The 18,921-nt window shown below is 38.6% G+C and overlaps 2 protein-coding genes across 2 annotated transcripts; one reads left to right on the top strand and one right to left on the bottom strand.

Moving 5' to 3' along the window:
- Nucleotides 1-1,994: 1,994 nt before the first annotated feature.
- Nucleotides 1,995-4,890, top strand: LOC125024786 (protein ALP1-like). Its single transcript, XM_047612550.1, has 3 exons — nucleotides 1,995-2,117; nucleotides 3,474-3,549; nucleotides 4,004-4,890. The coding sequence occupies exons 1-3, from the start codon at nucleotides 1,995-1,997 to the stop codon at nucleotides 4,888-4,890; spliced, it is 1,086 nt and encodes a 361-aa protein (XP_047468506.1).
- Nucleotides 4,891-5,675: 785 nt separating this feature from the next.
- On the bottom strand, nucleotides 5,676-8,260 carry LOC125024785. Its single transcript, XM_047612549.1, has 4 exons — nucleotides 8,157-8,260; nucleotides 7,548-7,682; nucleotides 6,335-6,525; nucleotides 5,676-6,149 (listed from the first exon to the last, which is right to left on the bottom strand). The coding sequence occupies exons 3-4, from the start codon at nucleotides 6,515-6,517 to the stop codon at nucleotides 5,700-5,702; spliced, it is 633 nt and encodes a 210-aa protein (XP_047468505.1). The 5' UTR covers nucleotides 6,518-6,525; nucleotides 7,548-7,682; nucleotides 8,157-8,260; the 3' UTR covers nucleotides 5,676-5,699.
- Nucleotides 8,261-18,921: the final 10,661 nt, after the last annotated feature.

Genomic DNA, 18,921 nt, shown 5'->3' with positions numbered 1-18,921 from the left:
ACAAACACATTCAAAGACACAGCCAAACGCATACAAACAGGTATTTAAACACCACGCACGGAGAAAAAGAAACAGACAAAAACCCATGCACACAAACACATTCTAATACGCACATCTACAAACGTATACAAACACACTCATGTAGATACATATACTCACGCAAACACCTACAAAGACACACCCAGACACAAGCACACAAATACAGGCACGCACACATACTGACAAGCAAGCGCAAAGGCAGGTGTGAATTCTTTATCGTGTGCCTCACAGAGGCGACGGCTTCCAGACAAATCTAACCAAAGGTCTAAGAAAATATAAAGTGTGTTTGTACGTATACAGATGCGTATTTATAGACATTAACACAATTTTTAGATGAACGTCAGCCAGTTGCCACGGCAATAAATTCGTCTCGCGAGCTAAGTCAAGCCGTTGCCGCTTATCTGGCGCTTATTTTTCGACGCCTGAGGTGTAGCTCATTGGTGTTGTTGCCGTAAACAAAGCGTCCTTTAGGCAAGCGGGGGAGAGAGAGGAAAGCCTTGTGAGAAAAAAAAGGAAGACAGGGAGAGAAAGTGAGCAAGAGAAATCTTAGTTCTCTCAGTACATAACACAAAACCAGGGAGCCTTTTTAACGCATGTATGTTATCTGCAGATTTGCATCGATTGATGTCAAACATCACCGACGCGTTTCCGTTCCTGGGCTTATGAATGATGCTTTCGAAGGGCGGACAACAGCACACGTAAGCGGGAGAAGACTTTTCTTAAGTACTTGAAGCGATGCCTTATCTCAGCTGAACCCAAGGGAGGGGGTGTGGAGGGATGCAATGGCAGAGGGAGGGAGGATTAGAAGGATTAGAGGGAAAGCGAAAGAGAGAAGGGGGGGGGGGGGGCGAGAGAGAAGACAGAGGAAGGGGAAAGAGTGAGAGAGACGGGGTGGGGGGAGGGGCAGAAAGGAACGAAAGAGAGATGAAAGGAGGATAGAAAGTGAGAGTGGTAGAGGGAGAGGAGAGATAAGAGATTTTATTTTCTTATCAGCTGCCGCCCCGACTAGACAAAGGAATGCACCAGGGATTCCTTTGCACCTTTGAGGACCCCCCACCCCCTTTATTTATATTTTTTCTCTTTCAAAGGAACCCCTATTTTTAGTATATAATATAGAATCATTTTTAACGAAAAGTGTGCAGAGAAGATGAGAGAACGGCTGGGCCGGGGCTCGTGACACGCATGCTCCTCGCACGGGGTTGCGTCCCCTCCTCCCCAAGCCCTTTGTCGCCGACTCGCGGACTACGAATGAAAGCGTATCCTGCCCCGGCAATGAAACTATTTTTTATTTTATTTTTATTCTATGCATAGTATTACTTTTTTTTTTTTTTTTTTTTTCAATATTATGATGTAGCACAGGAAAGCTACATCATCTGTGGACACATACATATATGTGTACGTGCATATATACGTACACGCACTCATATACATGTACAGGCACACATGCATTTACACACGTACACGTACACACACATACAAGCACACCCACACATACATGTACATGAACACATGTACATAGATATGTATTCACACATATCCGTACACAAGCATAAACACAAGCACACACATACAACCACACAACAAATACATGTAATCATAACACACATACACACACTCATGTATACATACATGCATCACACACATACACACATCTACGTGCATACATATACACGTATACATTAATGCTCATGATTTCATGTGTACACAGACGTATACCAGCATACACACACATACACTCATATGTGCACACATAAAAGCACACGCACATGTACACGTACAGATATACTCACTCATGCACATATAATGTACACACATACGTACTCTTCCGCACACAACACTTACACACACTCATAACACATATAAACATGCACGCACATATACGAATCAGACACACACACATATCTACTTGTATGCAGTGTATACACATACACGAGCAAGCACATGCATTCCTTGTCATGGTTCGAAGACATAAACATGACCTTGAAGTAGGAAAGAGTGAGCCAGGGAACTGGAAGAGTTCAAGAGCTTTGCCTATTTATACTGGAGCGAAGGTCAACGATAAGAGGAGGCAGCGTTCGGTGCGGCCACAGCGAGCAGCGCCAACTGCTGCAAGGACACCGGCAACGCTACAACAACAACCGCAACCTACGCCCCAACCGCTACGATGGCTGCCTTGACCTGCAACGCCCGCCTCGTAAGTAGCCCTTGGCGTAGCTTCGGGCAGCGCCGGAAACTCTGCGGATTCTGAGGGAGGAGGGGGGAGGGGGAGGAAGGAGAGTGTAGCAAAAGCTAAATACAATTATTTCTCGCAAGATATGTAAAGAGGAGTCACTGCCACCACCCATTTAATTATCGTATGGGAACGTAGTGTGTATGGAAGAAGGATGATAGTGCAGAAGTCAAGTTGTGAAGAAAGGAGCGAAAGAGTGTAAGTGTAGTATGTGTGTGTTGTGTATATGTTTGGTGCGAAAATATAAAGGTTGGTAAGCGTGATGTAAGCCGAGGAGAGGCGTGTGCGTAGACGCGATTAAGCAAATAGCCACCTTGATTAAAATAAAGAAAACCCACTATTCACTGCAGGTAGCTGTGGGTAGCAATCGTACCGTTATCTTTTCTTAATTTCGGGCGTTTATAAAACTATGCATGCGTAAAACAGGTTTATTACAGATAAAAGTTGAAAGACAAACAGTAAAACACATGAAACGATAAAACAAACACGAATAAAACAAACGATAAAACAAACTGGAATACAAACACGAATAAGAGACAGTAAAATAGATAGTACAAAAAGAACTTAAAACATTAAAATACGAACTATGAAACAATGCACTTAATAAAACAAACGATACAATGAAAATAAAACGAACGTTAAAAGTAAAAAAGAAAGCTAGATAAAAGGAACATAAAATGAAACCATATAAGCAAGATCAACGAACGATCAAACAGTAAAAATGGAACTTGGGTAAAACCAAATAAAATTATACCCGAAGAAAAGAAAGCACCGATCACTAAAGCTACGGTTAGATTGCCCATAGATTTCGTTGGAATCCAATGATTATCAGTGGGTTGGAGCCCGTCCACCCATTCGTTTTGGTTAAACTACGAAAAGAACCATCGGCCCAGTCCACTGGATCGCGGCACCAAAACAAATCGTGTCCGCAGTCCCTCATCAGTAGTTTACGATGGATCCTGCGCTCATCTCCCTCACTCTTGCTACTCTTTAGTGTTTCCACAAGTATAGAGAAAATAAAAAGACCAAGAAAAGTAGCAAGAGACTATGGATGAAACCATGGCTACAGAAAAAATACCGAAGTGTGTATCACAAGTTAATTAAAAAAACGCGAGTGGGTGATGACAGTGTGTTTTATGGTTTCCATAGAATGAACAGGCAAAACTTTGATAAATTATTAAATTTGGTGGCCCCCCTCATCCAGAAAGAAAACACACAGTTAAGGGACACGATATCTGCACCAGAACGACTCTCTGTGACCTTGCGTTATTTAGCCACAGGTAAGAACAAATTTCATAGGTTTCCTACATGTTTAGCCCTTTATTTGAAAACATTTTTAGCATTCAGTATCAATCTAATTAAAAATTTAATTTACATTACCTAAGGCTAAAATAATAATAATACAATTATATTATGATTACAATTCTCAAAAATTCAGTATTAGGGTAGGCTTATACACAATAATTGGTAAAATTTTACAATAGGGCCGCATTATATTTAGGACATCATTCATTCTGTTTCTCTCATAATTAGGTTTCCTTAACTGATATATAAGGATATATAAGCAATATAGAGAGAATTAATAATGAATATATACATTTTACCATATAGGAATCATTATTTGTATCAGTCCTGTTAAATGATGTAGAATAAAGAAGTTGCCATTAAAGAAAATGCTATATCCTTATTCAAACATTGTACATATTGATTATGTATACATTTTCTTTAATACAGGTGAATCTCGTCGTTCTCTAGCATTCCAATTTAGGATAAGCCATAGCTTGATCACCCACATCATACCAGAAGTTTGCAGTGCAATATATTCCGTCTTAAAGGATACTCATCTGAAACTTCCTTCAACATCAGAGGAATGGAAGCAAGTGGCAAGTGACTTTTATAACAGCTGGAATTTTCCAATGTGTATTGGAGCCATGGACGGAAAACGATTTTTAATGAGGAAACCAGAAAATACAGGATCAGAGTATTATGATTATAAGGGTCACCATAGTATGATAATGTTAGCTCTTGTTGATGCTCATTACCGATTCATGTATGTTGACGTAGGAGCTCAGGGACGCTCAAGTGATGCAGGTGTTTGGGACCGTTGTAAATTAAGAGAATACCTAGAAAAAGAAAAGCTTCAAGTTCCACCACCTGATACTTTGCCATTTGCAGATCAGAAAGTTCCATATGTAATTGTTGGAGATGATGCATTCCCTCTCAAAAATTATTTGATGAAACCTTATCCTGGCCAGAACTTAAGTGTCGAACAGAGGATATACAATTACAGAGTATCAAGAGCTCGTCGTGTTTCCGAAAATGCCTTTGGTATCTTTGTTGCCAAATTTAGAGTGTTTCAACAACCTATTCACTCAAGTCCAGCAAACACTAAGAAAATCATATTTGCAGCAGTTGTTCTCCATAATTTCTTGAGAAATAATTCAAGGCAGCTGGAAAGTGGAAATGTTGGTAATGGTTTAGAAAACCATGGACTTGAAAGTCTGAACAATGTTGGAAGAAGACCTGCTAATAATGTCTTGGCAATAAGAGATATTTTTAAGGACTATTTCAATGGTAGAGGTAGTGTGACATGGCAACAAGATGCAGCACTCTTGCATTAAACAAGTTGGCACTGATGTTTTGATGATTATCATTGTCAAGTAGTAAAATTATATGTTGTTTATTTTAATGTACAGTAGAATTAGTATCATGTTTCTTCTATTTTTTACTTAAATAGTATATTATTTTCATATTTGTTGTGCATTTTTCTTTTTCTTTTTTACAATAAACTGCAATAAATATATATGAATGTTTTTTTTCTATTTCAACATAATCTCAAATAATAAATAAAAAGTCTTTCTGATAACAATGATTCTGTAAACTAAATATATATTTCATAAACAAGAGCAGAATTATGAAAAGATGACCAGCATAAAAACACATTTTCTTATATTGAGGTAAAACTGTATGTGAAAAAAAACAAATTTATTGGCAATGAAATTCCAACCGTAAATATTCATTAATATTTTAAATTACTTAATTTTCTTTATAAAATGTACAAAGTTATGTATAATACCACCAAAATAATAATCAACTAAACAATTAAAAGAAAATGAAAAGAACATCGTAAATGTTTACATTTATTTCTCCATTATTAAACTATATAACTAGAAATATAAAAAAAATATGTATATCTAGAAATATAAAAATATGTATAGCAATATATATAAACACACAATATTAAAGAATACGTTATACTATGTCTTAACTACTATAACATGAAAATAATTATTACTAAAATAAATAGAAAACTATAACATGACCAGCACATAATAAAAGATGACTTAATATGACTAGATACAAATTTCATCATTGGCATAAATCACAGCGTGTAAACATTTATTGCAATTCATGATTTTCCAGTACTGTTTTAATTACTGCCTTGCCTTTTCATTTCTATGGCATGACACTCTCGAGTTTTTGCTGCAATAAGCTCCATCACTTGCAATGTAAAGTCCATTTTCACCTCTTTATAATCACTGAAAAACTTCATGGCTGCCGTCACAGATTCAGTAACCATGCCATGGCATGTATCTTTTGTGGACTGCTGTGCCAAAACTTCCTGCAAGTTGTCAATGGTCTTCGACATTTTTTCATCCAGTGCATCACTCTTGTCCATTTTCCTCCTCTTCTTTTTTACCACTTGTGAGTTTTTTACATAACTGGTATTGGGCTGATCAGGTATTTCAATGATGACCTCTTCATTAATATCAGGCAGAGGGGAAGGAGTTGAACTTGAAGTTGGTGATACTGTTACTTCAGTATCTTCAAGGTCCTCAATAGGTCCCTCATACAATACCACTTCCTTCTGTTGTGGTTCCTGAAAGTTATATATAAACATTAAAGGTGTTTTGCTTAATACTGTTAGAATGATTTTACTTGATGAACCTTGAATAAAATTTTGTAATATTAAAATATAATTTCTTAGCCTTACTATTATGTTACAATAAGTGCTGTATTCATTAGAATATAATTGTAGTTATAAATACATTCAGCCAAGCTTACCAAGTCATCAGGGTGTATGAAACTGGATTCTGTAGGGCCCGTATCATACACAGATTGCATGAATGAGCATGTCTTATAATGCTCCCACTTAATATCAGTTTTTGCTGCGGAACCACTTGGTGTATTCCTGATTTTCCGTAAGATTTTCTGATACTGGCCGCGAAGGTACTTAAATTTATCCATTACTTCAACTGCAAATAATAGAGAAAATAGGGAAATTAAAACTAGCAGAGGAATATTTATTCATACATAAGACAAATAACACTTTCACAAATAACAACAGTCATGCTTTTTTGCATGCATTATTATTCCGTAAAACTTTACAATAGGGCTGCGTCATATTTAGGACATCATTAAATGTATTTCTATTATAATTAGGTTTCCTTGACTTAACAGGGGGGTTTGCCCCCTGTAACCCCCTTTAAAATGGAGGCTGCAGCCCCCATACCCCTGCTAAAAACAATAAATCTTCATGTATTCAACGCAAGTGAATGACGCAGCCAGATTGTAAAGTTTTACCATTATTCCTATACCTGTCTATTTTACCAAGGCAAAGGTACACATTGGAGTTTTTTTTTTTTTTTTTTTTTTTTAATAATTTGTAGTTTATACATAATTCTGGTTATCATGCTACATATTTTAAACTAAAAATCGATTTTGGAAACCTTATATAAGTGAGATTTGATTAATTGATATTTTATCATATTCAAAGTCCTCAAAATATTACCAAACAATCTTGTGAGTGTATTGTTAGATTACAAGTTGTGACAACTGGGCTAGCCCTTCAGGCATTGCACATTATTGGTTTGATGGGGGCTCTGCACCCCAACAGCCCCCAGCACACATTTTCTTAATGTATTCACGGCAATTTGAATATTATAAAATTAGTCAGATTAAATACTTGGCCTCAGAATACCTGTGAGCTTAGTCTATGGAAAGCAGTTGCACTTGTAATTTGTAATTTGTAAAATTATAAGAAGCAACTTATATGTGTGAATGACAAGATCTTTTTCATTAATTACTTATAAAACAAACTGTAATCTCAAATCAAATATAAATTGTTAATCTCAAATCAGCTTTTACCTAGCTTTTTCTACAAACTCCAAAAGCAATTAGCTAATACTTTGCATGTATAGCATAATTCCGTGCATAAAATTGAAAGTTAATTGCACCAAAGTTATAATAAATTAATACAAATAATGTTTTTTTTTACCTGTAGTCACTTCAAGAAGAGGATACTCTGTTTTCAGCTCAGCACATATCTTGTCAAACAGAGTTCGTTTCAGCGTTTTCTTGTGATAATATGGATGCTTTATATTCCATAGTACATCTTCTTCACTCACTTTCTCTAGAAGAGAGGTAATTGCATCTGAATTCCACATCCTATGACGAGAAGACGTTCTTCCTCTTCGGAAAAGGTGCCCGGTGTTTGTTCGTCGGTCAATTGAGGATACAAGATATATTGCATTGTTTTTGTTTGATTTTTTAAAATAATAATTCATATAAGTATATCTATGATAATTTACAATTGTGATTATTAATTATAGATTACTTATATATATAATAATAATACTGCATAAAATATATAATTAGACTAATACCAGGTATACTATAGACTCTCAACGAATATGATTTTTCCACTGATCCATCGACAGACGATGGGGTGCCCATCGCTTCGGACGAGTGGACAAAAAAACAGTGGAATAAACCCATCGATGGGCAAATCCCACTCAAAATGATTGGATTTGATGAATCGATGGCCAGTGTAACCACGCCTTAAGTCACTTTTGGCCGAACAAATATGCCACAAATTGTGTCTTACCTCTTATATTAAAACACTACCCCCACGACCGCTTAACCGGACAGGGGAAGCCCGTTCCGGGGTTCCTCAGACTGTCGGCTTAGCAGGCCAGTAGCAAAATCCCCCCCTTTGTTGTTCCTTGCTCCCCGCGTCACCTTGTGGGCGGGAAAAGGAGCTAATTATGGTTCTTTAAAATCAGTAATACAAATCTTAATACTGAACATGTTTAAAATAATTAATAAAAGGACATAGGATTAAGATAACTATTTTACATATTATTTTACTTGGTAACGAACCATAAAATACTTAAATATATAGAGAACATTAATAGTTTGATTTGGAATTGAAAATAGATAAATAAATAAAACTTAAAATTAATACTACCGATTTTATAATATTTAAAATGGGCCACCGTGATCTTTATGAATACACACACACACACACACATATATATATATATATATATATATATATATATATATATATATATATATATATATATAAATCTTAAAAGTAAACTAAATGGGCTTAGGTGTTTTGTCCTCTTCGGCCAGGAAAGTCAGATAAACAATAAAAATATAATTTATTTGGTAAAATAAAAATTGGCAGTGGTAATCGTGTGGGTGTGGTGAGCGCGGGCATCCTCCTCACTCCCGAGATAAAGGTGGTTTTGTTGGGGCCTGGAGGTGATGTTGCCGGCCGGAGGACGTGTTATACTATAGCTGATGATGCATGGGGAAGGCTTCGATGCAGCAAAGCCGCCTCCGCAACCCCTATTGAAAATGTATAGCTAGAATGTCGCCTGTGGGAGAGTTGGGGGTGAGAGCAGATTTTCTTATACCGTATTACTTCCTGCAGTGATGACTAAAGATCGACGAGGTCAATCACTACAAGAGGGGCTCGGAAAGGGGAAATAAGCGAAAATACCGAATGGAAAAGACACAGAATAATCACACATCGTGACAATAATCAGGATCATAACGATAGTTCAGGATTCCATCTCTCCGTCGCGGTTGAATAGCGACGTGCGACAGGATTTTTTTTTGCGAAGTCATCTTGCCCAGCAGAGCTACGGTATCTGTGGATTCTGCCAACGTAGTTTAGATTCTGTGACGGGCCTGGGATAGATATCCACCTACAAGGAGTTTCCTGTCTATTTAAGGTGGCCGGGCTCTTTTCCTCTCTCTCTTCTATTGTCTCTCACTCATTCTCTCTTCTATTCTCTCCCACACACACAATTTCCCTTGTATTCTCTCTCTTTTTCTTTTATTCTTATGCTCTCTTTATTTTTCTTTTATTCTTATGCTCTCTCTCTTTTTCTTTTATTCTTATGCTCTCTCTCTTTCTCTCTCTCTCATTTTCTCTTACACTCTCTGCCTCCATTCTATTCTTTGTGGGATGAAGTTGACATTCCATGATAAGGGTCCAAGGACACTTCCGTGAGGACTGGCCTTCAAGGGCGACTTGGAGAGTCCTTCCGTGGAGGCAGCCCTCTATTCGTCCCAATTACTGGCGGAAACACTTGTGAAATCTGTCTTTGATTCGGAAAGCGTTTAAAGAACAGACACGCAGCTTAAGGTGATAACACTGATAAGAATGAGCAGCCAACTACTTATCTTTCTAGTTACCTTACTATAAATGACAGGGACAAAGATTAATCAATAACGTGAGAGAGAGTAATAGAGTGAAAGAGAGGAAGTCATTGAGAAAGGGGAGAGTATTTGGGTAAGCGATTTCGAGTGAGTAGTTGAGTGTGTGAGGGAGACAGAATAAGTAATTGAGTAAATGAGTGAGTAAGAAAGGGACTTACGGGGCAAGTGAGTAAGAGAGGGAGAGAGTAAACGAGTGAGATAAAGAGAGAGTAATTGAGTGATAGAGAGAAATTGGATAAATGAGAGTTAGAGGGAATGAGAAATAGGAGATAAATGAAATAGGAAGAGAAAAAGTGGCGAGAAAATCATCATAATAATCAGATTAGAAATTAAATCAACAGTCATATATATTACTATCATCATAATAGATATAGACTAAAGGTGTAAACGACAAAGTATTAAGAACCAATAAATTTACATTTCTTTTAGTAATGAGGAAAAAGTCTCCATTTTTTGGCAAAGTTATAACTGGAAAGTATTTTTGTGAGGGTGATATGAGCTTAAGACGAAAGCTAAAAAATATCAACAAGGAATACATTTAGGGGGAAGGCAGCAAAAATATGCGAATAATCTTTGCATGAAAAAACACCCTTTGTCGATTTCTCTTCACAGACGTAGAGTTTGGTTCGTGTGCTTCATTTAACTTCTTTTCTGCGAATCACTGGCGGCGAAATAATAGTGATAATAGGGATACCGAGAGAGGGGGGAGCGAAATCTTTTAATCAGCCGCCCCGACTTGCCAACAGGTACACTTTACACACACACAGACACACGCATACAAATCATAAGATATGCACACATACATACGTATACAAACCTACCCATAAAAATAAAGACAAACACAGTCAGAGAAACACACAGATAAACACTTACACATAGTAACAGGCACACACAAACGTATGTGTGATTTCTTTCTGAATGAGGTGTGAATTCCGTCTCTCTGAAGTGAATTCCGTTTGTGTGAAGTGAGGCGTGAATTCCGTCTCTCTGAAGTGAATTTCGTCTATGTGAATTGAGGTGTGAATTCCGTCTGTGAGAAGTGAGGTGTGAATTCCGTCTTAACGAAGTGAATTCCGTCTATATGAAGTGAAGTGTAAATTCCGTCCGTGAGAAGTGAGGTGGGAATTCCGATTGATGTCAGACTTCCTCTCCTGGGCTTCTGAAAGAGATAACGAGAGAGAGATGGGGGGGGGGGGGAGGTAAGGGAAGAGAGTTAATGTGTAGCGTTCATTACTTGCAACGTTCCCCAGGCTCATTAAAAGTGTGTAAAGGCGTCACTGCCACCACCCGATTGGTACGTTCGGGAACGAGTGTATGGTGTAAGAAGGGATGCAAGGTCAGAAGAAGTGTGGAAAGGAGCGACAGAAGTGTGTATGCGCGTGTGTGTGTGAAGTGTAGTTGTGGAAATGAGCCGAAGTGAGGTAGGCGTGGTTAGAATCCCGAGGAGAGGCGTGTATAGATGCTTCATCTATACTCTAGGGTTTTTGATTGTTGGTCTTGTAAACTATAAAAACTAAAATATGTTGAGGCGTTATTCAGCCTTCCTTCTCACAAAGAGTCAGGGACTTATGAAAAGTTATTATAAAATTGCCTATTTATTTTGTAAAACAAGGCTAAAACGAAAACATAGCACAGTAAAACAAACACTTAAAACACAAAAGACGAAATAAACATAAAACACTGTAGAACACGAAGCACAAACATTAAAACGAGAACCACCTTCTCTCACGTATAATGCAACTTAAAAACTTCTTATATTTCCGAGACCACCTTACCCTGAACACCACAACCACAGTCCAGCAGTTCAACTGCCCTCGACCTCGGACCGCCTTGCTTGAAGGGCCAGGGGCTTTCCATTGTCACCTCGGCCAGCGAAACTAAGTTTTGGTTCTCATAAGACTTGCATTAATAAAACTTACAATATACATTAAAATGTTCTTATTATAATAATAAAAATATCCAAAAGCAAGAATGCATCAAGAGGAAAAAGAATGAACAATTTTAGAAAGATAAAAAAAAAAATGAAAAGATAAAAATAAAAATAAATAAATAAATAAATAAAATAAAAGGGTGACAAAGAAGCTGAAGCTACGTCTGTGGACAGCTACTCATGGGCGGAGAAGCTTGCAATATATACGGTAGTTCGGTAAACGTTTAAAGAACAGATGATAAGAAAGAGCAGTCACGTGCTTATCTTTGAAGGTACGTCACAATATGTTCCCAGGGTCAGAGGTGGAGGAAACACGCATTTGTCTCGGAAAGATTAAAAGGGAGAGAGAAAGAAATAGAGAGATGGAAAGAGAAAGGAAGAGAGTAACTAGGAGAGTGAGAGAAAGTAATTGGGAGGTTGAAAGAATAATTGAGGGTGAACAGAGAACGTAATTGGTAGAATGAGAAGTAATTTTGAGTGAAAGAGAGGGAAAAAGCAATTGAGAGAGAGAGAGTAAATACGTGGAAGACAGAGTGTGTGAGGAAGAGAGGAGATGAGGCGGGAAGAGAGAGAGATAGCGAGAGTTATAATGGGAGAGAAAGAAAGAGAGTGAGTCAGGAGGAAGGAAGATAGCGAGAATGAGAGGGAGAAATTTAAGGAAAGAAAAACATAAAGAAACACAACAGCACGCGTAAGGAGGATGAAAAGACTTCTGCATAAATGTAGCGCTGCCTCAAGACTGACGACAAGGAGAGCGTGTGGAGGGATGGAAAAGCAGGCAGAGGTAGGGAGGGAGGGAAGAAAAGACACAAAGTGAGAGATACGGAGGAGGAGGTGAGATATGCAGCCCAAGAAGGGAGAGAGGAAGAGGGTTGGATAGGGTGGGAGAGGAGAATTGAGAGAAAAAGAGACGGAGAGACACAGTAATGGTTGTAGAAAGAGAGATACAGAGTGAAAGAGAGCTGGGGAGGGGGGAAGAGAGGGATAGTGGTTAGGAAAGAGATAACGAGAGACAAAAAGAGAGAGAAATGGGGGAAGAGAGAGGGAGAGAATCAGAGAGTAAAACAGTAAAACACATGAAACGATAAAACACAAACACGAATAAAACAAACGATAAAACAAACTGGAATACAAACACGAATAAGAGGCAGTAAAATTAATAGTACAAAAAGGAACTTGAAGAATTAAAATACGAACTATGAAAAAAATGCACTTAATAAAACAAACGATGCAATGAAAATAAAACGAATGATAAAAGTAAAATAGAAAGCTACATAAAAGGAATATAAAATGAAACAATACAAGCAAGATAAACGAAAGATAAAACAGTACAAATAGAACTTGGGTAAAACAAATAAAATTATACCCGAAGATAAAAAAGCACCGATCACTAAGTCACTTTTGGCCGAACAAATATTCCACAAATTGTGTCTTACCACTTATATTAAAACACTACCCCCTCGACCGCTTAACCGGACAGGGGAAGCCCGTTCCGGGGTTCCTCAGACTGTCGGCTTAGCAGGCCAGTAGCAAAATCCCCCCCTTTGTTGTTCCTTGCTCCCCGCGTCACCTTGTGGGCGGGAAAAGGAGCTAGTTATGGTTCTTTAAATATCAATAATGAAAATCTTAATACTGAATTTGATTAAAATCCGGGTTTATGCAATAAAATTATTAATAAAAGGACATAGGATTAAGATAACTATTTAAAAAAATACATTTTACTTGTAAACGAACCATAAAATACTTAAATATATAGAGAACATTAAAAGTTTGATTTGGAATTCAAAATAGATAAATAAATAATTTAATAAAACTTAAAATCAATACTACCAATTTTGTAAGTATCTAAAATGGGCCACCGTGATCTTTATAAATATATAATATATATATATATATATATATATATATATATATATATATATATATATATATATATATATATATATATATATATGTGTGTGTGTGTATATAAATCTTAGAATGTAAAATAAATGTGCTTTGTCCTCTTCGGGCAGGAAAGTCAGATGAAAAATAAGAATATAATTTATTTGGTAAAATAAACGTGTTATACTATAGCTGATGATGCATGGGGAGGCTTCGATGCTGCAAAGCCGCCTCCGCAACCCCTATTGAAAATTAATAGCGAAACTGTCGCCTGTGGGAGAGTTTGGGGTGAGAGCAGATTTTCTTATACCGTTTTACCTCCTGCAGTGATGACTAAAGATCGACAAGGTCAGTCACTACAAGAGGGGCTCGGAAAGGGGAAATGGAAAGGACACAGAATAATCACACATCGTGAAAATAATCAGGATCATAACGATAGTTCAGGATTCCATCTCTCCGTCGCGGTTGAATAGCGACGTGCGATAGGATTTTTTTTTTTTTTGCGAAGTCATCTTGCCCAACAGAGCTACGGTATCTGTGGATTCTGCCAACTCTTTTCCTCTCTCTCTTCTATTGTCTCTCTCTCATTCTCTCTTCTATTCTCTCCCACACACACAATTTCTCTTGTATTCTCTCTCTTTTTCATTTATTCTTATGCTCTCTCTCTTTCTCCCTCTCTCATTTTCTCTTATATTCCCTACCTCCCTTCTATTCTCTGTGGGATGAAGTTGACATTCCATGATAAGGGTCCAAGGACACTTCCGTGAGGTCCGCTGTCTCTCGCCGGACGTTTCCTGGAGGACTGGCCTTCTAGGGCGACTTGGAGAGTCCTTCCGTGGAGGCAGCCCTCTATTCGTCCTAATTACTGGTGGAAACACTTGCGAAATCTGTCTTTGATTCGGAGAGCGTTTAAAAAACAGACACGCAGCGTGAGGTGATAACACTGATAAGAATGAGCAGCCAACTACTTATCTTTTCAGTTACGTCACTATAACGGGGTAAATGAGAAACAAAGAGTAATCAATAACACGAGAGAGAGTAATTGAGTGAAAGAGAAAAAGTCATTGAGAAAGGGGAGAATATTTTGGCGCGCGATAGAGAGTGAGGAAGACAGAATGAGTGATTGAGTAAATGAGTGAGTAAGAGAGGGACTAACAGAACAAGTGAGAAAGAGAGGGAGAGAGTAAACGAGTGAGATGCAGAGAGAGTAATTAAGTGATAGAGAGAAATTGGATAAATGAGAGTTACAGGGAATGGGAAATAGGAGATAAATTAAATAGGAAGAGAAAAAGTGAAGAGAAAATCATCATAATAATCAGATTAGAAATTAAATCAACAGTCATATATATTACTATCATCATAATAGATATAGACTAAAGGTGTAAACGACAAAGTATTAAGAACCAATAAATTTACATTTCTTTTAGTAATGAGGAAAAAGTCTCCATTTTTTGGCAAAGTTATAACTGGAAAGTATTTTTGTGAGGGTGATATGAGCTTAAGACGAAAGCTTAAAAATATCAACAAGGAATACATTTAGGGGGAAGGCAGCAAAAATATGCGAATAATCTTTGCATGAAAAGACACTCTTTGTCGATTTCACTTCACAGACGTCATGTAACTTCTTTTCTGCGAATCACTGGCGACGAAATAATAGTGATAATAGGGATAGCGAGAGAGAGGGGAGCGGAATCTTTTTATCAGCCGCCCCGAGTTGCCAACAGGTACACTTTACACACACACAGACACACGCATACAAATCATAAGATATGCACACATACATACGTATACAAACCTACCCATAAAAATAAAGATAAACACAGTCAGAGAAACATACAGATAAACACACAAACGTGATTTATTTTTGAATGAGGTGTGAATTCCGTCTCTCTGAAGTGAATTCCCTATATGTGAAGTGAGGTGTGTATTCTGTCTAAACGAAGTGCATTCCGTCTATGTGAAGTGAAATGTAAATTCCGTCTCTCTGAAGTGAATTCCGTCTCTTTGAAGTGAATTCCGTCTATGTGAAGTGAAGTGTGAATTCCGTCTCTCTGAACGGAATTCTATCTGTGTGAAATGAGGCGTGAATTCTGTCTCTCTGAAGTGAATTCCGTCTAAACGAAGTGAATTCCATCTCTCTGAAGTGAATTTCGTCTATGTGAAGTGAATTCTGTCTGTGTGAAGTGAGGTGTGAATTCCGTTTAAACGAAGTAAATTCCGTCTCTCTGAAGTGAATTCCGTCTGTGTGAAGTGAAGTGTGAATTCCGTCTAAACGAAGTGAATTCCGTCTCTCTGAAGTGAATTTCGTCTATGTGAAGTGAATTCCGTCTGTCTGAAGTGAAGTGTGAATTCCGTCTTTCTGAGGAGATTTCCGTCTGTGCGAAGTGAGGTGTAAATTCCGTCTGTCTGAAGTGAATTCCTTCTGAAGTGAGGTGTGAATTCCGTCTCTATGAAGCAAATACCGTCTGTGAGAAGCGAGGTGTGAATTCCGATTTGTGTCAAACTTCCTCTCCTGGGCTTTTGAATGATGCGTTCGAAGGGCGAACACAACAGCACACGTAAGCAGGATGAGAAGGGGTAATAAGGGGTAATAGAGACTGAAGAACAAAAGAGAAAGAGAGAACGAGAGAGAGAGGGGAAGAGAGTTAATGAAAGAGGGGGGAAGAGAGAGAGAGACAGATAGATAATGTTGGACAAGAGGTAGAAGAAGAAAGAGAAAGAGATAGGCTTTATCTTTTTATCAGCTGCCGCCCTGCTAAACAACAGGTACATCTTAATCACACTCACACATATATACCCATGGAAACACACACTCATGGAAACGTATACATACATAGACAAGTACATTCAAACACACACATACAAACGCAAACAGTCAGGCATATAAGCAGGATGTGGCTTCTCCATAAGTTTCTATAGCACTGTCTAATCTCGGCTGACCCCAAGGGAGGGCGTTCGGAGGTATACAAAGGGAGGGAGGGAGAGAGGAAGGGAAGTTTATTGAAACAAAAGTTTACATTATAAAGGATGAGGTAACTTAGGTTATCCTTATGCTCATCTTAATATGTCTGGGTGTGGGCTCACATTTCACACTCAAACTTTAGGTATGTTAAAAGATAAGAATATGTACGGTACTTCAGATACATAGAATTATTGAATATCAAGTTCGAGGAAAACTGCACAAACCATTATAGTGTCAGCAGGAGTAACAGATTAGTACCTGTGTATATTCATCAGTTACTATTAAACTAATGGTACCAACCCAAGATATCGCCGCTTATCTGCCGCATCGGTGTTGCCTTAAATAGTAGCGTCCTTTAGGCGGTCCTTCCCTCCGTTTGTTGTCTGTGCGTGAGCGTTGTCCTGAGCAACTCGGCCGCACGTCCAATCCGCACGCCGCAGCTCCCCACACTGGCACGACTCCGTGTGCTAATGTAAACAAAGCCGCCACGTGGCTGCTGAAAGAGAGCCAGGAGAGTGACGGTCGGCGCTTGAGGCGAGACGCGCTCGGGGGTTCGGGGGGAGGAGAGTGATGGATGGTAGAGCGAGGGAGGGAGAGAGGGAAAGAGAGGAGAGAGCGAGAGACGAAGAGAGAACCAGGGAAATGGAAAGTGGAGGGAGAGAAAGACGGAGGGAAGAGAGGGCGAAAGACGACGAGAAAATCATGGAGATAGAGAGTGGGAGAGTTTCGGCGAAAAGGAAAAAAAAAAAAAAATAACGAGAGAGTCGGTGCGAGGGATAAATATTAAGGGGAGGTTAGAGAGATAGGTGGAAAGAATTATACCGTGAGAGGGAGAGGGAGCAATAAAAAGGAAACAAAGTCAGAAGAGAAAGATAGAGAGAAAGTCTTGCGAGAGAAAAAAAAAAAGAGAAAGCAAAACAGGGAGGGAAATTGAGAGAGAGAAATAGAGAAAAATCTTAGCTCTGTCTGTACACTTAACACAAAACCAGGGAGCCTTTTCATCTAAAGCATTTATTCTGTAGATGTACTTCGATTGATGACAAACATCACCAAAACGTTTCCGTTCCTGGGTTTGTGAATGATGCATTCGAAGGGCGAACAACAGAACACGTAAGCAGGATGAGAAGACTTTTCAGCAGTATTTGTAGCGCTGCCTTATCTAGGCTGACCCCAAAGGAGGGGGTGCAGAGGGATGCAAAGGCAGAGGGAGGGAGGGAGTGAAGGAGAAAGGAAAGATAAAATATTAGAGGGAAAACCTCAGACAGAAAGAGAGAGGGAGAGAAAGAGTGAGAGAAGGGCAGGGGAGGGGCGAGAGAAAAAAGAGAGGAAGGGGTAATATGGATAGAGAGATGAAGGAGGGAGGAGACAGATAAAAGACTTTATCTTCCTATCAGCCGCCGCTCCGTGTTGACAATAGTACACCTTGCACCAGTGATTCCTTTGCACAATGGAGGACCCCCTTTAATATGTTTATCTATTCCAAGTAACCCTTGATTTTAATATATACGTATCCCTTTTAAATAAAAGTGTGCAAAGGAGATGAGAGAACGGCTGGGCCGGGGCTCGTGACACGCATGCTCCTCGCACGGGGCTGCGTCCCCTCCTCCCCAACCCCTGTGTCGCCGACTCGCGGAGTACGAATGGAAGCGTTTCCTGCCCCGGCAATAACACTAGTTATTTCTTATTTCTATGTATATTATCACAGTATTTTATTTCTTAATTCTGTCCACATTATCATCTAATCCAGCAAAGCTACGGCATCTATGGACACACACACATACATATATATGCACACATATGCGGACACGCACTCATATACATGCACACATACACATACGCGCTCATATACACGTGCAGGCACACATACATGTACACACGTACAAGTACACGCACATACAAGTACAATCACACATACATGTACACACACATACCCGCACATAAGCACCCATACCCGCATAAGCATACAAGCACACACACACGTACACGCACATATACATGCACACACACTCATGTGTGTGTATATATATATATATATTATAAATATGCACTTGCATACAATAATCACATGTACTCATAACACACATACACACACATGTGTACATAAATGCATCACACACATCTACGTGTAGACAGATACACCTATACATGTATGCAAATGATTTCATGTGTACACGGACGCATACCAGCAAACACATATGCACTCACAAGTACACACATAAAAGCACATGCACATGTACACTTACATATAAACGCACACTCATTCATAGACATAATGTACACGCATACATACTCTTGTGTACACAACAGTTAAACATACTCATAACACATACACACACATCTATGTGTATACAGTATATA

This window comes from Penaeus chinensis, unplaced genomic scaffold (assembly GCF_019202785.1).
Source record: "Penaeus chinensis breed Huanghai No. 1 unplaced genomic scaffold, ASM1920278v2 CTG_4794, whole genome shotgun sequence".
NCBI lineage: Eukaryota > Metazoa > Arthropoda > Malacostraca > Decapoda > Penaeidae > Penaeus > Penaeus chinensis.
The sequence above is the reverse complement of the archived record's forward strand: the minus strand, read 5'-3'. Positions and strand labels throughout refer to the sequence as shown.

Coding starts and splice junctions, on each gene's coding strand:
- LOC125024785 (XM_047612549.1), bottom strand. CDS start 6,517: ATGGATAAATTTAAGTACCTTCGCGGCCAGTATCAGAAAATCTTACGG. Junction 6,150..6,334: donor TCATACACCCTGATGACTTG/GTAAGCTTGGCT, acceptor TATAACTTTCAG/GAACCACAACAGAAGGAAGT.
- LOC125024786 (XM_047612550.1), top strand. CDS start 1,995: ATGGTTCGAAGACATAAACATGACCTTGAAGTAGGAAAGAGTGAGCCA. Junction 2,118..3,473: donor ATAAGAGGAGGCAGCGTTCG/GTGCGGCCACAG, acceptor CCCCTCATCCAG/AAAGAAAACACACAGTTAAG. Junction 3,550..4,003: donor CTTGCGTTATTTAGCCACAG/GTAAGAACAAAT, acceptor TCTTTAATACAG/GTGAATCTCGTCGTTCTCTA.